At 35.6% G+C, this 19001-nt stretch overlaps 1 protein-coding gene across 10 annotated transcripts in view; it reads right to left on the reverse strand.

The window, feature by feature from the left end:
• Positions 1-1500: 1500 nt before the first annotated feature.
• LOC120631890 (AMP deaminase 2-like) overlaps positions 1501-19001 on the reverse strand; it is a 57154-nt gene continuing 39653 nt past the window's right edge. For 8 of the 10 annotated variants that reach the window (XM_039901553.1, XM_039901559.1, XM_039901560.1 and 5 more), the window contains 11 exons: positions 18718-18811; positions 18008-18112; positions 17469-17600; positions 16842-17005; positions 16392-16515; positions 15932-16098; positions 15425-15545; positions 13876-14049; positions 13261-13371; positions 12000-12137; positions 1501-3016 (listed from right to left, as the gene is read on the reverse strand). In XM_039901553.1, the coding sequence (XP_039757487.1) occupies positions 2894-3016; positions 12000-12137; positions 13261-13371; positions 13876-14049; positions 15425-15545; positions 15932-16098; positions 16392-16515; positions 16842-17005; positions 17469-17600; positions 18008-18112; positions 18718-18811 (1453 nt within the window). In that variant the 3' untranslated portion in view covers positions 1501-2893. Of the gene's footprint in view, positions 3017-4260; positions 4295-5358; positions 10831-11999; positions 12138-13260; positions 13372-13875; positions 14050-15424; positions 15546-15931; positions 16099-16391; positions 16516-16841; positions 17006-17468; positions 17601-18007; positions 18113-18717; positions 18812-19001 lie in introns of those variants that run through there. The other 2 variants (XM_039901561.1, XM_039901562.1) reach the window with 2 other exon arrangements.

Below are 19001 nucleotides of genomic sequence, written 5' to 3' on the forward strand. Positions count from 1 at the left end.
CAAGACCAATTTTTGGGACACGATGTTAATAAAAAATTTCCTGTCCGAAGACCATGTGCCCAGAGCATTTAACGCAAGCGCCGCAAAAACGCAGTCATTACAAATAAGGGAGTAAGTATTTACGGCGCTTAAGCATTTGAATTTTTAATTTTTAATTTACCTTTGACTATACATTTTACACTTATTTACATTGAACAATATTTTTAGTATGACATTGTCAAATTATAACATTTTGCCAAAAAAGAGCAAAGAAATAAGTCTACTTTTATGGTTTAAAGAAGGAGGCTTTATCACTGTACTTTTATTAGAGGTCAGTGTGAGGGCTCAATCTGTCATAGTGACTGTTCCAATAAGGTTTTCTTTGGCACTAGCTGTTGCCCGTGGTTTTACCCAGGTTATATTAAAAATAGCAAAAGTATGGAATTATCTCACCGGTCCTGGTCTGGTAGGAGGCTAAGGCCGTGGGTTGTCACCGCACTACCGAGAAATCTCGCCACAAAGCACTTAAGCGTTGCTGAACAATTCCGCGTAGAAACCGACATTTTATGGGTTTAAGTGTATGAATTTTTATTACTTATGTTTGGGTCCACCGTCGCAGCTATCATGTTAAAGTATGGAATAGAAATAACTTGCTTCCTGGAGTTAGGCATATTAGATACTTATCCCGGAAAAACATCAGAGTAACTAACGTTCCCGGAGGATTTGGAAAGTCTTTTCCCACTGCTACCTACTGAAGCTTCAATTTCACTTTCAGGGGGGCGAGTTCAAGTACCAGCACGCACCTCTAACTTTTATAAGTTATGTGCGTTTATAATAACTTAGAAAAATTAAAACGTTAAATGAAAATGTAAATTTTAAAAAGGTAGTAGTAGAGCTTTTTGTGACAGCTGGAGAAGTAGGTATTACCGCCATGCGTATTTACTGTGTTCCGGTCTGAAGGGCGTGGTTTCCGGTACATGAGGCTTAACGCCTACGCCTCAGGTTATGGGACACAGAGCGGAAATTCGAAGGACGTGTTCCGTGAATGCCCAGTCCGTCAAGTATTACTTATTAGGTACAATAAAATGTAATGAAATAATCATAACATAAATTACTGACTATCCAAACTTTCAACATAATATAATAATTGTGTACTTACTAGTAAATTACAAGGTAACAACGTTTTTAACTAATTATGGATGGATGGAAGGATGGATGTTTGTTACTCTTTCACAAACTTAAACAGTACTCTTATTCAAAACCTTTACGTGGATGGGTCACGTGGTTTATTGTTAAAATAGTTAAAAATGCGGATGAAGTCGCAAGCAACATCTATGATCTACTAAGCGATTGACGAGAACAAGACTTCTTTTAAATTTTTGTTTTCGTTTGTTGAGATTCCCATCTGGATCTGGATTCTACACTCACGCTACTAGCTGTGGAGTGTTTACAATAACAACATAGTGAGACGACAAAAAACGAATTAATAACACGAAAGTGAAAAAGTGAACTAAAACAGAATTGCAAACACATAATCATTTAATCAATCATTTAATTTTCCATAAAAGTACAAACCATATAAAATTATTTTAGTAAAAAGAGAAATAGCTGACACAGTGGGCGATTTTATATGTTAGGCTCAAAGAACTAAACACTCATTGAGCGAGCAAAATGCTCACAACGCATTATGGCCACAGTAATAGGTAGATATATGATTTTCATGGGCCGACCGAGTATAATACCTGGCAGGCACCTTTAAATGTGCGTTTTGTAATTTAACAAAATTAAAATATCACGTTAACGGTCAAGAAAAGCGTGTGGATGTTGAGAGTTTTTCATGTTGTTCTCAAAGGTGTGTGAAGTTCTTAGTCCACCAATCCGCACTTGGCCAGCGCGGTAGGCTACGTCCTAAACCCTGCTCATTCTGAGAGCAGACCCATGCCCTGTAGTGGGCCGGTAATTGGTAATGACTCCTATACGCCAATGTATTGTAGCAATCGTAGGAAGATCACATAGCATGGAAGAAAACCCATGGTACTTTGCTAACTAAACAACCTATTGGTCTGGCGTGGTGATGTATCAACTACTTCGATCTCAGAATGGGTCATGGGGCTTCTTTATTACCCAATCGCATTGTGAGGTAGCTGTTTTCTTGATTTTGTTCTATAAGCCTTACATAAACAAGTATCTCATTCACGCGAGCTACCTCGTGGCAAAACACTGTAAGCGATGTTGGTATGTCTACGTCGCGTCGCATCTACCAATGTTTTCGGTTTATAGTAGTAGGTATACCTATGTATGCGGAACGTAACTTAAAACGATCTCTTACGTAAATTTTTACGAACTCGTAAAAATTTACGAAAACGTAAACATAAAAAAAGTCTAAGTAGGTATTAGATATAAATTAAAGGATAATATATTTGGGCCTGTCCTTGTAGCTCTGATATAGATTTAAGCATAACGTAAGTGCTTCGGGATGACAAAAGTCACTTTATAAAAAACCAAGCGAAGTTTGCTACGGGCTGTGGCTGTGGGCTTTTTAGGTGAGCGCGTTTAGAAGTCTCGCTCGGGCACACTCGGCGGTTCAGAGTTCACCCGATAGAGCCTTTCACCTCAGATCGTTACGGTTCAGCCTAACTTGCTAGCTAAGGAAAAATCTGTGTGCGGTGCGCCAAAAGAAGTTTTCACTCCAAAAAATAGCCAACGTCGCAGGACATCCGACATATATGCATACCGATATCGATAACAAGATATTCAGATTTAAAAAAGTCTATGATACTACGCTCGATTATACGCCCACTGTGCGTCGCCACGCTAACAGGTAGTCTATGACCTATATGAAACCACCGCTATGCACTATAACATTAAAAATATATATGCTGGCATAATCTGCTGGTATATGCTGGCCATAATATTACACTAGCGATGGTCGCTTTATGCTGACGATTGGCGCATTGAAGTTGGGCGGAGGCGGTGTGACCGGAGGACCTGGGGAACCTGGGCAGTTCTGCATCAGCTGGGAATGGCCGTGTCGCGCCTGCAATCATGTTATTAGAAGAGACGTGTTAAATAATAAAGGTAACGGTAAGGTAAATATGTTATTTATTTATTTATTTGAAGAAAAATATAGGTCCGTTTCAAATTTACATGATGATATTTCTATTACGGCGTACCAAAAACGAATAGGGTTTATCCGTACAACGGTATTCAGCTCTCGGTATTGTAAGAATTTTTAAAGATACATAAATATAATGAGTTATATATATATATATACTCTGAAAAAGGCCGCCGCGCCAGCTCTTACCAAAATGCGTCGGCAACTTCAAAGACTCGGCATGTACTGATTAATCAGATTAATAATACTTATTCAGTACTTTGATTTCCCGTTGTTTAATTACTTTTAATTAATGTAAAAATCATTAAAAACTGGGTAAGTACTAAATAATTAACTAATTAAACTATTTATTTATTTAACGTTAACTAATATTGTGGAAGATTTACAATAATTAAGTTCAACTAATTAACAATCACGACGGAAGAACACAAAGAGTTATTAGTGAAAAATTATTTACTGAAAACTGTAATCCGGTTAAAGACAAACTCTAAATGGTGTCATCAAACAACACATCATAAAAAGATAATTACCAGCAAATATGCAGTCCCAAAAAGCACATAAAAATATTTCACCCACTTACCGTTAACAAGAAATTAGTAGACAAACAAACATAAAAACTAAAAATGAAGTCACAATTTTAGTGTTAGAAATCCGCGAGTTGAAATTGAGTCGAAATTGAAGAGATAAAATTTCGAAACCTTACCTTATTTCCATTAACACTAAAGGCGGCGCGGCGTCCAAAATAAAAGAATTCTACGCATTTCGTCATAAACAAATGCTTGAAGTTTACAATTATTTTTATGTTAGTGGCTGGTTGTACAAAAATCCTTAATAAGCTAAATTGGCAGATACAAAACTACTTAGTAGGTATGTAGGTACTTTTCCAGTATCGACATGAGCGTATCCGAATTCGGAATGCGACGCTGCTACTACATGTATACATATAAATAGCACTATTTTAGATTTTTATACAGCGGAATGAAAATGTATCAATGTTTACTACCGACCATTCTGCATATAGTTTTCATGCACTGTACTATCAACAATATACTTTTGTCAAAATTGCTAAAGGTGTCGTAGTTACGGTCTTCTCGTTCGCTCCAAATAAAAATAATTGTAAGCAGGAATATTTAAATAATTTTGACCAAAGTAATATCGATATGTACCTTAAGGTAGTAAAGGCGAGCCACTCCGCTTTATCTAACACCATAAAAAACCATTAAAATATTATAACTCATAGAAATAAAACTCGTGGGCGGTGTACCCCGTGCAAAGGGCGATTTATACGAATACGTGTAAATGAATATACAAAATTATTTTACAGATAATGAATATTCACGTATAATAGCGAGGAATTCAGCCTTCCTTCCCGAGTGAAAGAGTTATATTACCGGCTCGGCATTTCTTACTTTTCGGAGCTATTCGCGTTTTAGGAAATTAAATTAGTAACACTTGTTTTTAAAGGTGGTGTCTGAAAGTTCTCCGTAATGTTCTATAAGGCGTGTGAAGTCTACAAAGTCTCTCGGGGCCAGCGTGGTGGACTAGTTAGGTCCAACCACCTTCTAATTCTGAGAGGAGACCGTGCCCTGTAGTGGGCTGTGGGTGATGATGATGATGATGAACATTCATGAAGGTAAATAACAAATAAATCGCTTAATTAAGACATCACTTGCTTCAAAGGCGAAGAAAAACATCGTGAGGAAACCTGCATGCCTGAGAGTACTACATAATGTTCTCAAAAATGTGTGGAGTCCACCAATTCACACTGGGCCAATGTGGTCGACTACTGCCTTAACCCCTTCTCATTGTGGGGAGGGAAGACCCGTGCTCTGTAGTGGACCGGTAATGGGTTGATGTGATGATGAATAACATGCATCGATTTATCCATATTTTATGGAGATGTATCGAGATATCGGTATAAATATCAAATATCGAAAACATACCATAAACTGCACAGGTAAACCGACAGCTTACTTTTATATGACGAAGGAACTAAATTCAAACCTAATAATCTGGTAGATCTAAAACTTTACAAATAAATGTGGCATAAAGCCGAAATACATAGTTATGTATTGTTTTGTCACTCTACGACTTTCAATGTTAGAGCATGAAAGAACACTGTATACCGATGATATGCCCTGCTCATTTGTAAAACTTCTATAGTCCAAATGAGGTCATAGAAGTGTTAACTTTGGACCTTAATTTATTAACGGTTGTTTGTAGGCTATATATGGTTTGGGTGACGATAATGAGAAAACCAGACGTTTGCGTGAGCAAATTTATTTCCAACAACATGATAATATTCACTCTTCTTTTCGTATCTAATATATATTATAATGTAAAAGTGTATAATTGATACATAGTCAAATTCTTATACTTTGTATAGTATTTGTCAATTTGAAATTAATTATTAGAACAATTTCTAATTAATTTAACAGGAAGACCTTTTAGTCACTGCCCAAAATGTTTCTTAACATTCGAATAGGTGGGTGAAATTGACAGTCAAATATTTTTTCGGATATATTATCAAATATTGTATTGTATTTTTTTCCTAACTTGTCTTATAATGTAAAGCACATTTTCATTACTTCTAGTTAGTGTAAAGCATATTTAAAAAGAACAATAAAAACGATTGCATTAAAATTGATAGAAACAAAAAAAAAGTTTTTTTCTTAATGTTTGGTTTCATTTCATATTCAACACTTCATCTTATTTTGCTTTTTTTTTGCTTTTAGGCGTGCAAAATCAGAACGTTGTACTTTGCCTATGTCACGTATCTTGAAAGTTCCACAAAGGGGATATAGTTTATACCTAACAAAAAAAAAGTGTTCCATTCAGTGTGAGTGTGCAGTTTCTTAGTTTTTTCGTAGTTTTTATACTGCTTTATATTTGAACGTGGCGTAACGTTGTATAGTACCAGTGGCATGCACTTCATACATGCACAAAAGCACTGCCTACCCTAAAATTGTTATATATAATAACTCGTATAAGAGGAGGGTTTTGCCGTTTTAAGCAATTTTCCTGATGTATGCATACCCTGGTAAGAAACCCAATGCACGCCACTATGTACTGATGTCTGTAAACGTAGTTTTTTTGGAAACAACTATGAATTGAAAATGTTAAATAAATTTAATGAGCGTTATAGTAATAGTATCATTTGGTTGACACTTGTTTGGTTATTTTCAGCAAGAATTGTGTAAGAGTATTTCACTTTGGGGAGTGCTTAAAAGTCTTCCTATGTAGCTTACAATTTAACATGTAGGTAAGTATGTTAGTAACTGATGGGTTATGATTTAGTTGTCCCTTGTCACACAGGTGCAGAAATCATTTATCCATTATACATACCTATATAGAATAAGCGAATCAACTTTGCGTTACAAATAAATATAAAATATCTCCTTTCCGACGCAGCCACTATCACATTTAAATTTCACAATGAAAGTGAACTTTTTAAACGCTTAATTAGATTTGGCAGGCGAAGAATTAATGGAATTGCTAATACTCCGCATGATAGCGTCGCGTGTGGGTTACAAAAGTGAGAAAAAAGGCAATACACACATCGCCATCTAGGCCCAAAGTAAGCGTAGCTTGTATTATGGGTACTAAGATAACCGATGAATATTTACTTGCAATATACAGAAAAACACACAAACACTGAAACTTTACGGAACATTAATTCTCATCACACAAACATTTTCTAGTTCTGGGGATCGAACACACAGTTTTTGAGTCGAAAAACTGCGCCAGTCGGTCGTCATATAGCAAGCGACTGCCCAGTTTACCGGGCTTACAGAAGATGCACGTACTCGTAATTATGACGTCGCGATACGTCGGAGACTTGATAAAATTAACTCCATTAAAACCTTTTGACTTCAAAGCTTTTCAGACCCTGCTAAAGGATTGCTTTACTACGCTCTTCGATTACTTGAAATGTTGGAACCCATATTCTTATAACAAATGTAACGCAAATATAAAAATACATATTAGGTACGGGGGATTTTTTCTTGTTTTATTGATTTATCAAAATTGCAGTTAAACCCTTCTAAAGGCTTATGGACTAAGTTTACTACCTTTAATAAGTATTAAAAATATTTCAACACCATTGACAGTTTTTATTTTCACCTATTGGATAGGTTGTCCTTTGAAGGGTTAAAATTTATTGTCTGGCAGAATTATTTAATTAGGTACTACTTTTAATATTATACCAAAGTTATATGTATAAAAGTCTGAATTTATGAATGAAGTTTTATAAATATTTAGTAGAGGAACTCTATTTGAAGAGGCAAAACTGCGGCGTCCGAACCCGAGTCCAAAGCGGCGTTCGAATTTGCGTCCAGCGTGCGACCAATTACAAGATGCGCCCATTTTTGAGCAGGAACCTTCTGATCCAACGCAAGCAAGACGGAAATTTTCAACACTGCTAAGGACGCTGGATGGACACTGCGCTGTAGCTTTTGGTTAAGTCCACCAAATTTAAACTTACATATTTGTTACTATTCCGTAACGCATGAAATAAACGTCAAAACATTGCTAAAATATTTGATATAATATACAATATTTTATTCAGCATTATTTTCTCGAATATTGGTTACTACCTATAACTGATAAAATAATTTTATCAATGAGCGAAGAGAGTGTAATACACAGTATAAGAACTAAATTTACAAATTAGGTTGGGTAAATATAACACCAAAAATGGTATACCTATATATTACAAGTTACAACAATATAAAGCATTAACAAAGTTATAACAAATGTTTTATTTAGGTACTTAAAAACTCAAGCTTAGACAAACAGATCATAATTAATTAATTATTTATTTAAATAACTGTGGATGAGATTTACTTATAACTATGGTACTTTAATCATTATTCTTAGTAATCAAATGAATTAATTTAATTAATAAAAACGATGTACAAAAATATATTAGATTCACAAAAACAGATTCATTTGATGGTTTATTCACATTAAATATTGAACATGAAAGGTGTAATTTTTACAGCTGTTAATGAAAATTGAAATCTTTAGCGGAACAATATTGTGGATTTAAAAAACTATAAAAGCAATTTAAATGAAGTAGTTTCAGTTTAATTTAATCGCTGTAAAAATTACACTGACTCAGTTACATAATTAATTCAATAAATGTATGTATATATGTCAGTGATATAATATGTAGGTTTATCAGGACGTAAGCGTTGCAAGACGCTAGAAGCTGTGTTAAGGGTGAGGTAGGTTCATGAACTACGAATGTTAAACGTGAACAATCTTAAACAAAAAGGAACAAACAGACAGATCTAAGGATGAGTAAAGGTTAAGAATTGTTACATAACAAGTAGCTATATATACATAGATAACTTATTCAACATTTTAAGGGCCTATTTTACAACGGCAAAATAATATTTAACCAAGAAAACTATCCAGCAATATGTAAAGTTTATCAGATGTTGAAATCAATCAAATTATTCCTCCGGTAGGTTATTTAAGGATTGAGTAATCAGCCTTAATTTAAACGACAATTGTATATTGTCATTTAAATTAAGGCTAGGCTAGTTGGTAAGGGGGTGGTAAGCCGATGGTTTATAACAGTATTCATGATAAAAAAAATCTTGTTTGTGCAACTTGTTCTTAGGATCAATAATTTTTAAGAAATAACAGGATAATGATTTATAAAAAAATACGTCGTGACAACCATAACATCAGCTCTGTTTATATTTGAGGTCAAATTGGGTCACAGACTACAGAAAGACGATTAAAACAATTTAGGTAATTATAAAACAACAACATTGATTTTTTTTAGCTTCTTTTAAGTAAGTTTGTGTATAAACAATACTTGAATTTAAACTCACTGAAATCTCACTCGTGATCGTGTAATTACGATATTTTTCATCGGAATTCTCTTAGTACCTACCCCCATCCAAACGCTCTTTAAGTGTCAACTGAGGACTATCCTATGCAACACAAGAAAGATTCAAAAAGTTAGGGACACCCACACTACGACTTCACATTGATATAATATGTCCCGCTTAAATGAGTAAGCGCACTCATTTAAGTGCTTCGCTATAATGGCCCGGCCAATCTTCTGCAACACGAAATTAGTAGCAAAGTTTTGCTGAGTCATTGCATATCAAAGAATTTGAATCTTCCGATGAAAACCAAAAAAATAGACTATAGGCCCCTTCACACAATAAAAATGCCAACAATTATCCACGAGATAAATGCTTTTCAATCATTGTGCTTGTAATGTGAAGAGCTCTATTGTGTCCACTCTACTGCGTATACGAGTAATCTCCATCACATTCCAATAAAATTTCAAACAGCTAACTAACTGACTGGCTGACAATTTAAAAACAGCGTAAACAGCTAAAGACTAATATGCAAAAGAAATGGATATCACAGGTTATTTCTTAACCAAAAAAGTGTCAAGCATTAGTAAAATATAAAATTTAAAGTTGTTATCGATTATGGTGGCGAATAAAACGTCGCTTGTGATGTCGCAAGTAGAGAGCAAATCTGCACGCTGACGCAAACGCGTTCGCGCTAGACGGGTTCATTTGGTCTCATCTTTAAAGGATAGCTGAAGTTTGTTCGTATTATTATATTCTACTTTTTTAATTAAATGAATGAAATTAGGTTTCATATATTTACAAAAAAATTATTCTTACAGCTTTTTGAAAAGTTGACACTACAAAAGTAATTTTTATGGGCAGTGACCAATGGTAATGAAAAAAATAGAAGGATATCTTTGCCAGATTACGACAGTCAAAAATTATTAGAATGTGGTGTAGTCCTTATAGAGCCAAACTACATGGTTAAAAGGCAGGTGTTGGTGAGGAATTAATATTGTCAGTCATCTATACCTAAGTCATACCTAGGCACGCGCGCAGGGTTCACTATCTACTGCGAAATGGCACTTTCAATCTTACAGTCAGAATTATCACATTGAGGGAAATCTTAATATTATATTGTAGGACCCTTTCTTAATATACACTGTTGAACAAAAAAAATAAACTTATGAACATAAAAATTCGATAGAATAATAATGTAGGAACCTAACCTATTTGTATATTTTTATATACTTACTTCTATTCTTCTAGAAAATGTAGATATTTTCTCGCGGTTTTTGCAAAGATTCTTTGAGATTTAGTAAAGATTTTTGAGAAATAGGTATATTTCAATATTCAGCCATAACTCTTAACTGCTTTAAATGTATGCCTTATCAAAAAATATAATATAAACGTTGCGTTATGAGTCTTTGATTACTATTGTATATTGACACATCCAAATGAAATACATTATGTACTTAGATCTACTTCCAAAAGCAATTTATTTAGCTTTAGAGACTGATACTACTCAAAGTATCTAACATAGAAAGCTGACGCAATGTCACGATTATTTTAAAAGTTACCAATAAATATAGTAATATCGAAGGTCTCAAAACATCGCTCATATTCAATCTGAGCAGTGAATAATGTACCGAATCAATTAAGTGAGTAATATTTCATTATACGTAACGTGATGTAATTGCATGCATTGACAAAATAACTAACAGCATATATTAAGAAAAGGACTCTACCCTTAAGATAATTGGGGCAACCTTACAAGGTGCTTTAAAAAAACAAAACTGTTAAATATAAAGATTAGTTATGATTACATTTGGATTCACAACGTTAACATTGAATGGATCGCATTTCTTGCTCTTGTGTCGAATGCGTTTATCGCGGGCTTGACATTCCTTCCTGAAAACGGTTATTTGATGAGATAATGGGACGAAAACAAACGTACAAGGTGACTTTTTATCATTTTACATCGGCAACGCAATCTTTAAGAAATATTTAAAATGTGTCTGTATATATATTTTGAATAATGAATGACTGAATAAACTTTCATTGCGCAGTTTGCGCACTACATATCAATGCAGTGTGCATACAGCTGAATGAATAAAGTTGGAATTTTATTTTGCTACGAATAACCGAAAAAGATATAAACGTTACAGCCGCGCTGCATTGCTCGCAAATGCGATAGGATGTTCTTAGCGCACAATAATATCATAAAAGTTGTTTTCTTTCAATTAAAATTTCACATAACGAATTTTAGACTTTGGACACATACTCGTATCTAGGCATCGAATGTATGAAGGAAAAAGGTCACTTGTATTTTAAAACCCCTATTTAAGGTAATAAAGCTTCCATGGAAAGGAATTTTTTAACCGTCAAAGATAATAGATGGAAATAATGGAACACACTGAATGCTGCACACAATATTTACAAAAGCAAAGGGACTAACTCGGAAAAATAAGCATCAAGTAAAAAGCTTTTAGTCAACTTATAGGACCCCACAGATTGTAAAGATGTACGGTATATGAGAAATACATATCTAAAGCGTTTTATCCCATAAGTGTCATGTTATTAGTACTCTGCTTCAATTCTGTGTAGTAATTATTTGGTATTGTGTTTGATAGTTCCACACCACGGTATTAAAACGGACAAAGTATCTACTCATTCATCCAATTAGATCTGAAAAAATATGGTGGTTAGAAAAAAAAAATCTAACAGAAATGTTGAATTTAAAATTATTATCAATAGGGAGATAAAAAGAACGCATTGTTAAAATGGTATACAATTAAAGTGAATTTACAGATTCATTCATTCAAACTGGGCGTACGGTGAAGTTAGCAGTGCCCTTCCGCGTAAATTATCAATGTAGTAACGCTGTTGACCTTGAATATGTTGGTGAGCTGGTCCGGCAACATATTCTGATCTTTTCTGTTTGGTGTGCAATAAAAGTTTATTCAATCATTCATTCATTCAACTGGGCGTAAGCAGTGCACTTCCGCGACATTTATCAATGTGAGTATGGAACTATCATTGTTACGGAAGGTTCAGTGCAGTCAGCCGGGGCGGGGTACCTTGAATATGTTGGTGAGCTCGTCCAGCAGCGTCTCGTAGCGGAAGGAGATGCGGATGTCGGGCACGTTGGTGCGCGTGATGTCATTACCCGCCACGCCCTCCTTTTGGTAGTACGGGCCCAACCAGTACTGCTTCATCTGAGGAGTTTGTAGTGTTATTTTAGAGGGTTTTTGGTATCATCACCATCATCAACTCAATACCGGCCCACTACAGGGCACAGGTCACCTCTCAGAATGAGGAAGGTTTAGGCCGTAGTCCAACGCTGGCCAAGTGCGGATTGGTAGACTTCACGCGCCTTTAAATTGCTTAAATTAAAAACATACATAACTCGTCAGTGGTCCGTACCGGGGATCGCATTCGGTCTCTACGAAAGGTTGACAAAAGATTCTAAATTCATTCATTTCAAGTAGGCTTAGTCTATAAGTATATTTGAAACGCCAAGTCTGTATTTTTGCTGGCATGCTGCTGTTCTGTGAAAGCGCTTAAAAAAAGAATATAAAACTGTAAAAGTGGCTGTCTTAGACCAGGGTCTCTTTTTATCTCTTTCTATAACTCTTATGATTTTAACAGCGTAACGCGGATTTGTTGGTGAACGTCGGCTCGGCTCTGATAGGAAGAGTTTGAACCCTCGATGGAGCAAAGGGTTCATCGGCCTGAGTGCGCCTTATGTGAGGCCAAACTTCGGCTCAGGCGACGATTGGAGTGAAGGGGTTTCCGATGGTGATTATTCCGCACGCCTCTGAGGCCGTGGTGTGCACTGAGAGTCCACGTTTGGATAACGTCAGTAACGTCAGCCCTGGTAGTTTATTTTTATTTTTATATGTTTATTGCCGAGCGCTTGACTGCAATCACACCTGATGGTAATTGATGAAGCAGCCTAAGGTGCAGCGCGCTTGCCTAGAAGATGCCTAATCACTCGTGATTTGAAGGTACTCATATTGGGTAGGTACTTGGGAAAATTAAAGCTGAACGGGCATTCCAGATCCTTGCGGTGTGATTCACAAACGAAGATGCGAAGCGCTTCGTTCGCGTCCGCGGTATATCGACCACGAAGGGATGCAGATAATTACGGTGCCTCGCGGTTCTATGGTAAAAAGGTGAAGTGGGAACTAGCTTTAGTTTTAACTTTGGAATGTTATCATAAGTGCCATCTATGGGCGAACATAAATAAACATATTTCTGGCTTTGACTTTGTCTGTTTGTAGTGACCCTACCGCGATTGGAACAAACGATAGGTAAAAGAAGTGTGTCGTCAGTAACCTCGTGCGGGAAGCCGGACATGAGCACAGAGTTGCGCGCCAGCTCGCACATGTCGCACGAGCTGAGCTTCCACACCTGCGCCGCGATGCTGTACTCCTCCATCAGCGGCTCCTGCGCAGATAGTTTGTCATACATTGTAAACAACTTTTACATAATTTTTTAGTGCATGTTTTAAATATAAATATAAACAAAAACAATTAAATGAGATTGCCTCTATGTAGGTGTTTTTAACATTAAGTATACTAAAATTAACAATAATATTGTTTTCACACCCTACGCTCTATAACTTATTACATAGTCTAGTACTGAAAGGTCAAGTAGGTCTATACGTCCTATAGGCTCAGCCGATAAATAATATCGTACTGGAGTACCAACCTGGCTTCACTCAGGATTCTGGATGCAACACCCTCTCTAGGCTCGAAAGTTAATGGTGCAATGTACACCAAATTCTTACTTCTCTTATGAATGAATGAATGAATGAATGAATATACTAATATTGTACACCACAAAAAAAACACTATAAATACAATATCTGAGATCATTCGTCACTCGGTTTATCCCGGCGTCCGTAACGTAAAACATTGATTGACCCCTCTTAAAATATAGACTTTCTACCTTGGTGAAGTGGAACTGCAGCGGGTCGTCGGTGCTGAGGGTGATGCAGAGGCCGCGCGCGAGGAACTCGGGCAGCGGGTTGCGGTGGTAGTTCAGAAACAGCGAGTTGTTGCTGAGCGGCGACATCGCGATGGAGATCTGGGCCAGGTAGTACAGGTACTGCAGAACTGGCACCTGCAAGGGCTCATCATCAGCATCTTATCAACCCATTACCGACCCACTACATAGCACGGGTCAGGGGCCATTCAAATATTACATAAGTAGATTATAATTATTTACTCCCCCCTCCACTTTGTAAGCAAAGCTTTTATCCTCTCTCTCCCTATTTGCATAAACATTGGTATATGCATTTTTCTTGGGGGTTGCTATAATATTATGAAAAAATATGACTGCTGTCGTAATCATCATCTAGAACCCCCAACCCTCATGTCATCAAAAATAAGCAAAACAAAGAATCCACACACCTTTGAGAACATTATAGAAAAGTTTGGAAAATCCAAAAGTGCACGCCTCATAATCTCATTTTTTTCACAATAAAATTAAATAAAATAAAATAAATAAATAAATATATTACGACAATTCACACATCGCCGTCTAGCCCCAAAGTAACATTAAAATAAAGTAGTAAAATTGAAATTTTTTTAACTGAAACTTTCAATGCTCATTACAAATTTTTTTTTTCATATTAATTATTATTCATTTTTTGTAAACAAGACACGGGAATGTCATAATGATTGCACATTGAAAGTTACAATTAATATTAGCTAGAATAATTACATGGAAATTTAACGACAGTGAATTGAACGCTCATATTAACTAAGAAATTATGTCGTGTGTTACTTTAGATAATTAAAAAAAAATTATTCCGATACGATCATTTTTTCAATCAATTTTGATGCCACATACACCCGTCCATACACGGACGTCCAGAAAAGATTATGTTTAATGTTATTATTTACTATGTTAAACAAAAAAATTGTTATTAAAATGTATTTTATGTGCCTGACAAATTATTTGACTTGATATTAGTGTACTCAAATTAACCTGTAAGTGCAATATAAATAACAAAAATCAATTTCAGTTTCGAGAAAACTGCTTTTTTTGAAATGTCGAGAGTAGAGCACAACCTCGACGCTTCGCTTATGAGGTGTGCAAAACTCTTAGGCATGCAGGTCCTTTAACTTTAAAGCATGCGATATTTTAATTTCTTAAAACGCAGATAACTTAGAAAAGTAAGAGGTGCATGGATATGGGATTCGAACTCGGCCCTACGAAAGTAAAGTCGAAGTCCTGCGTACTGGGCTACCACCGTAAGAAAACTATATACCAACCGAAATTCAATTAATCATAACATACAATTAAAATTCATTTATTTCTGGGAGGCCTTAATATAAGAGGATAATTATTCTGTCGAGAGATGAAGCCGGACCAGTGTTTCCAAGCAACCTTGTCACTGAGAAATTGATTACTAGTAGTTTAGGCAAAAAAGTAGAAAAGGGGAAGGATTGTTACTAGGTTAAGGTAGGTTAGGATTGGTAATACCGCTCACCTTTCTAAGCAAAAGTCCGTGAGAAATATTTTCAGCGAGCATAAACCCACACACAAGATGCTGAACGGGCCCTGCCTCGCCACAGTGAGGGCGCAGTACAAATGTGTTCAGACCTTGCTCTCTGTTGGGATAAAAAATATATCTTATTATTAGTTATCCTATCAAAGCTCTTTTAAATGTAAGTCTTAATACATATAAGTAGAACGTCTGCATTTTGTTAGTTTTATTGAGATTGAGGGTCAAAAGCATATGTTTAAACAAATTTTGTCAAATTTTGTTGTAAAAAGTTCTGTCCATATTTAGAAAAGAATTTAGATTTAAAAAGTTTAATTTCTATATCCAAAAATGTAGTTTAGTGCAACATTCTATTTATTTTCGGGGTACTACAAGGGTTTCATGTCGAGCCAAACTTCTTTAAAAGTTATATCGATGAGTTCAACATATTTAATACTATATTATATGGGTATTTCTGGAAGTATTGAATGAATTCTAACTGTGATCACTTACTTGCGGAAGTGATTGAGCACGGTGATGTTAGCGTACATATAGTAGAGGTAATAAGCGTAAGGTGGGTTTTCTTCGTCATCCCAGTCTGCTGGAATACGTACATCCGCGTCTAACATCGGATTCTCGGGTTTAGATTCATCATCTACACTATCGAAACCGATGACATGCTGTAGAGAATGAACACTTATTAAATTGTATAGTTTCTAAAACAGTTCTCAACAAACACACTTTTAAAGACTATCAGTAGGAAGAAGGGAGCTTTTTTTCTCTCATGACTGAAAACATTACATGTTAAGTGTACCGTTTTTTGAGTGTACAGATAATAAATTGTATTTGTCTTAAGTTCGGTAGGTCAATTTAAGTTCGAAGTTTTAAAAGAAACAAATTAAAAACAAAAATAAAAAGCATTTGAATAATTACAAAATTATTGATTAATATGAAAGTCAAAATAAAGTCTTACCGTTAGGAACTTATGGAGTTCAATGTTACTATTAGGATCTTTGGTGACTTCGAACAGTGGTTGGAAGATATTACTGAGGAATTCTTGGAAGTTGTTCATGATCTTGTTCGATTTAAAAATATCGCTAAAAGTGAAGATAAACATTATACAATGATTACTTTGTGTAAGCTGAATAAAACAAATCTATTAAAGAGCTTATATATATACAAGATATATCAATTCAAACTGAGAAATCCTAACTTGTTGCAGTATCAGTAGACAAAACTGTAGACAATAAATGAATTTAGAAAGTTTTATGAAAATAATGTCTTATATTAAAAGCACAATTAAGAAAGTACTTGCGTCTATTAAATAAAGGGTTTTTGATAGAACTTAATAACAACAAAAAATTATGGAAGTATAAGATAATGGTAACAGTAACTACGTATATAATATTAGTAAAACACTCACTAAAGTCGAGGGATCTGTAATAGCCAACGGACGTTGTTAGAGTGGACATCATACTGTATAGCCCATTTAGCCAACTTCGCCCACTCTCCTGGACTTTTCCCGTAAATTGACAGACGCAGCTCCGCATTCTGATACTTGCTCTCTTCTAGATCTGATGCCACTTCCTAAAATTTTAAAACCGCTACATTATTATCAACATCTTCATATCAACCCATTACCGGCTCACTAGTCTCGAGTTTCGGCACTGGTCTCCTCCTGTAATGAGAAGGGTTTAGGCCGTAGTCTACCACGCTGGTCCAATGCGGATTGGTGAACTCCACACGCCTTTTGGATCATTTTCCTGACGCGTTTACCTTCACCGTGCAAAGCAGGTCCTTTAACTTTAAATCATGTGATATTTTAATTGCTTAAAACGAACATAACTCAGAAAAGTTAAGAAGTGCGCGCTGGGATTCGTACTCGGCCCCCCAAAAGTGAAATCAAAGCCCTTACTATCACTGCTTCGTCTTACAGTAGTAGTAGATTCCTTACTTCAGAACGTACAAAAATTTCAAGTTTGCATTTTTATTCAATAAAATATTAAAGTATTTTAATATAACCTAGTGTAACTTAACATTAAATCATTACCTTTATGATCCTGGCGAAGTACTTCCCGTTCATGTAATTGTCAGTCTTGAGGAACACCTCGCGCAATCGACTCTCCCCGATGGGGTTGTATTTAGCGTTGAACTTATCGAAGCGATGGAACGTGTTACGATCCTGAAGATTGTAAATTCTTGTATTGAAGGAAGTAACCAGATTATTTAAAAACTTAAATTACCTCTTGCTCCTCTTCAAACTAATCAGAGAATAGAATTAATGTCAAATCTTTCACGGAAATTCCGTAAAGAGATCGGAGATTTCAGAAACATCTTATGATCATCGTGTATTAAATACAGCCAGTGGCGTGCACAGGGTTTTTGACCAGGGTATGCATAAAGAAGGAAGATGCCATAAAATGGAACACAAACATTTTAACACTTATACAAAAATTTTAGGGTATGCAGAGCTTTTGTGCATATATGAAGTGCACGCCACTGAATACAGCAATATTCAAATCACAAGCATAAAAAAGTCAGGGAAATATATTTGAATTTTTGCTTATTTAACCTAAAGAATCAACTTACCGCATGGACATCTAGCATGTCGACGGTGAGGTCATAAGTACTGAGGTTCATAGACTGGAATACCGCTTTCAACGTCATCGGTGAACCCTTGTGCAGTGTCACTACCTGCGAAAATGTTACCAACGTTTATACTATACTTAGGAAACCCTATACCTGTGCACTACAGGACACGGGTCTCGGCCCACAATAAGAAAGAGTTAAGACCGTAGTCCACGCTGGTCCAGTGCGGATTGGTGGACTCCAAACACCTTTGAGAACATTATGGATGCTGTCCGGCAAGCAGGTTTCCTTAGGATGATTTCCTTCACCGTTGAAGCAAGTGATATTTTAACTGCTTAGAACGCACATAACTAAGAAAAGTTAGAGGTGTGCGCGGGATTCGAACTCGGCCGCCGAAAGTGGAGTCGAAGTACTACCCACTGGGCTACTATTGCGTATTTAATTGGTTGATACATAATTATATGTGTTATTTAAAATTTATATTTTACTGTCACATTTATTTATGGATACATATATGTAGGAGTACACTCCTACATATCTAGGTCTATTACATCGTAAACTTTTGCGATATCTTCTCTCTCTCTCTCTTAATGATAAGGTAATCTTTTCTTGTGTTATTTATAAGTTTTATAATGTATCTATAATCTTTTAATTACTACTACACGCAATAAAGTGGTTAAATAATAATAATAAGTAGAGTCAGAACTCACTTCATCCGCGTGTTTCTTCAGTGTTTTCTTGATAAATCGAAGCAAATGCTTCTGATTCATACACGACGCTGCGTGAATGTGCGTATCCACTTTTCTACAAATAACATAGTAATTCTATATTATGTAATTTATCTTTACAGAATAATACCTAAAATAATAAAGACAGGTAGGTCGCCTTCTTAATATGTAAAAGGCTCTGTTCCGCGAGTTGCGAATATTTGATAAAGAAATAACTACGTGAATAAATTAGCGAGTAAACGTAAAGTATTAAATCAGATATGCAA

Source organism: Pararge aegeria, chromosome 19 (genome assembly GCF_905163445.1).
Source record: "Pararge aegeria chromosome 19, ilParAegt1.1, whole genome shotgun sequence".
Taxonomy (NCBI): Eukaryota; Metazoa; Arthropoda; class Insecta; order Lepidoptera; family Nymphalidae; genus Pararge; species Pararge aegeria.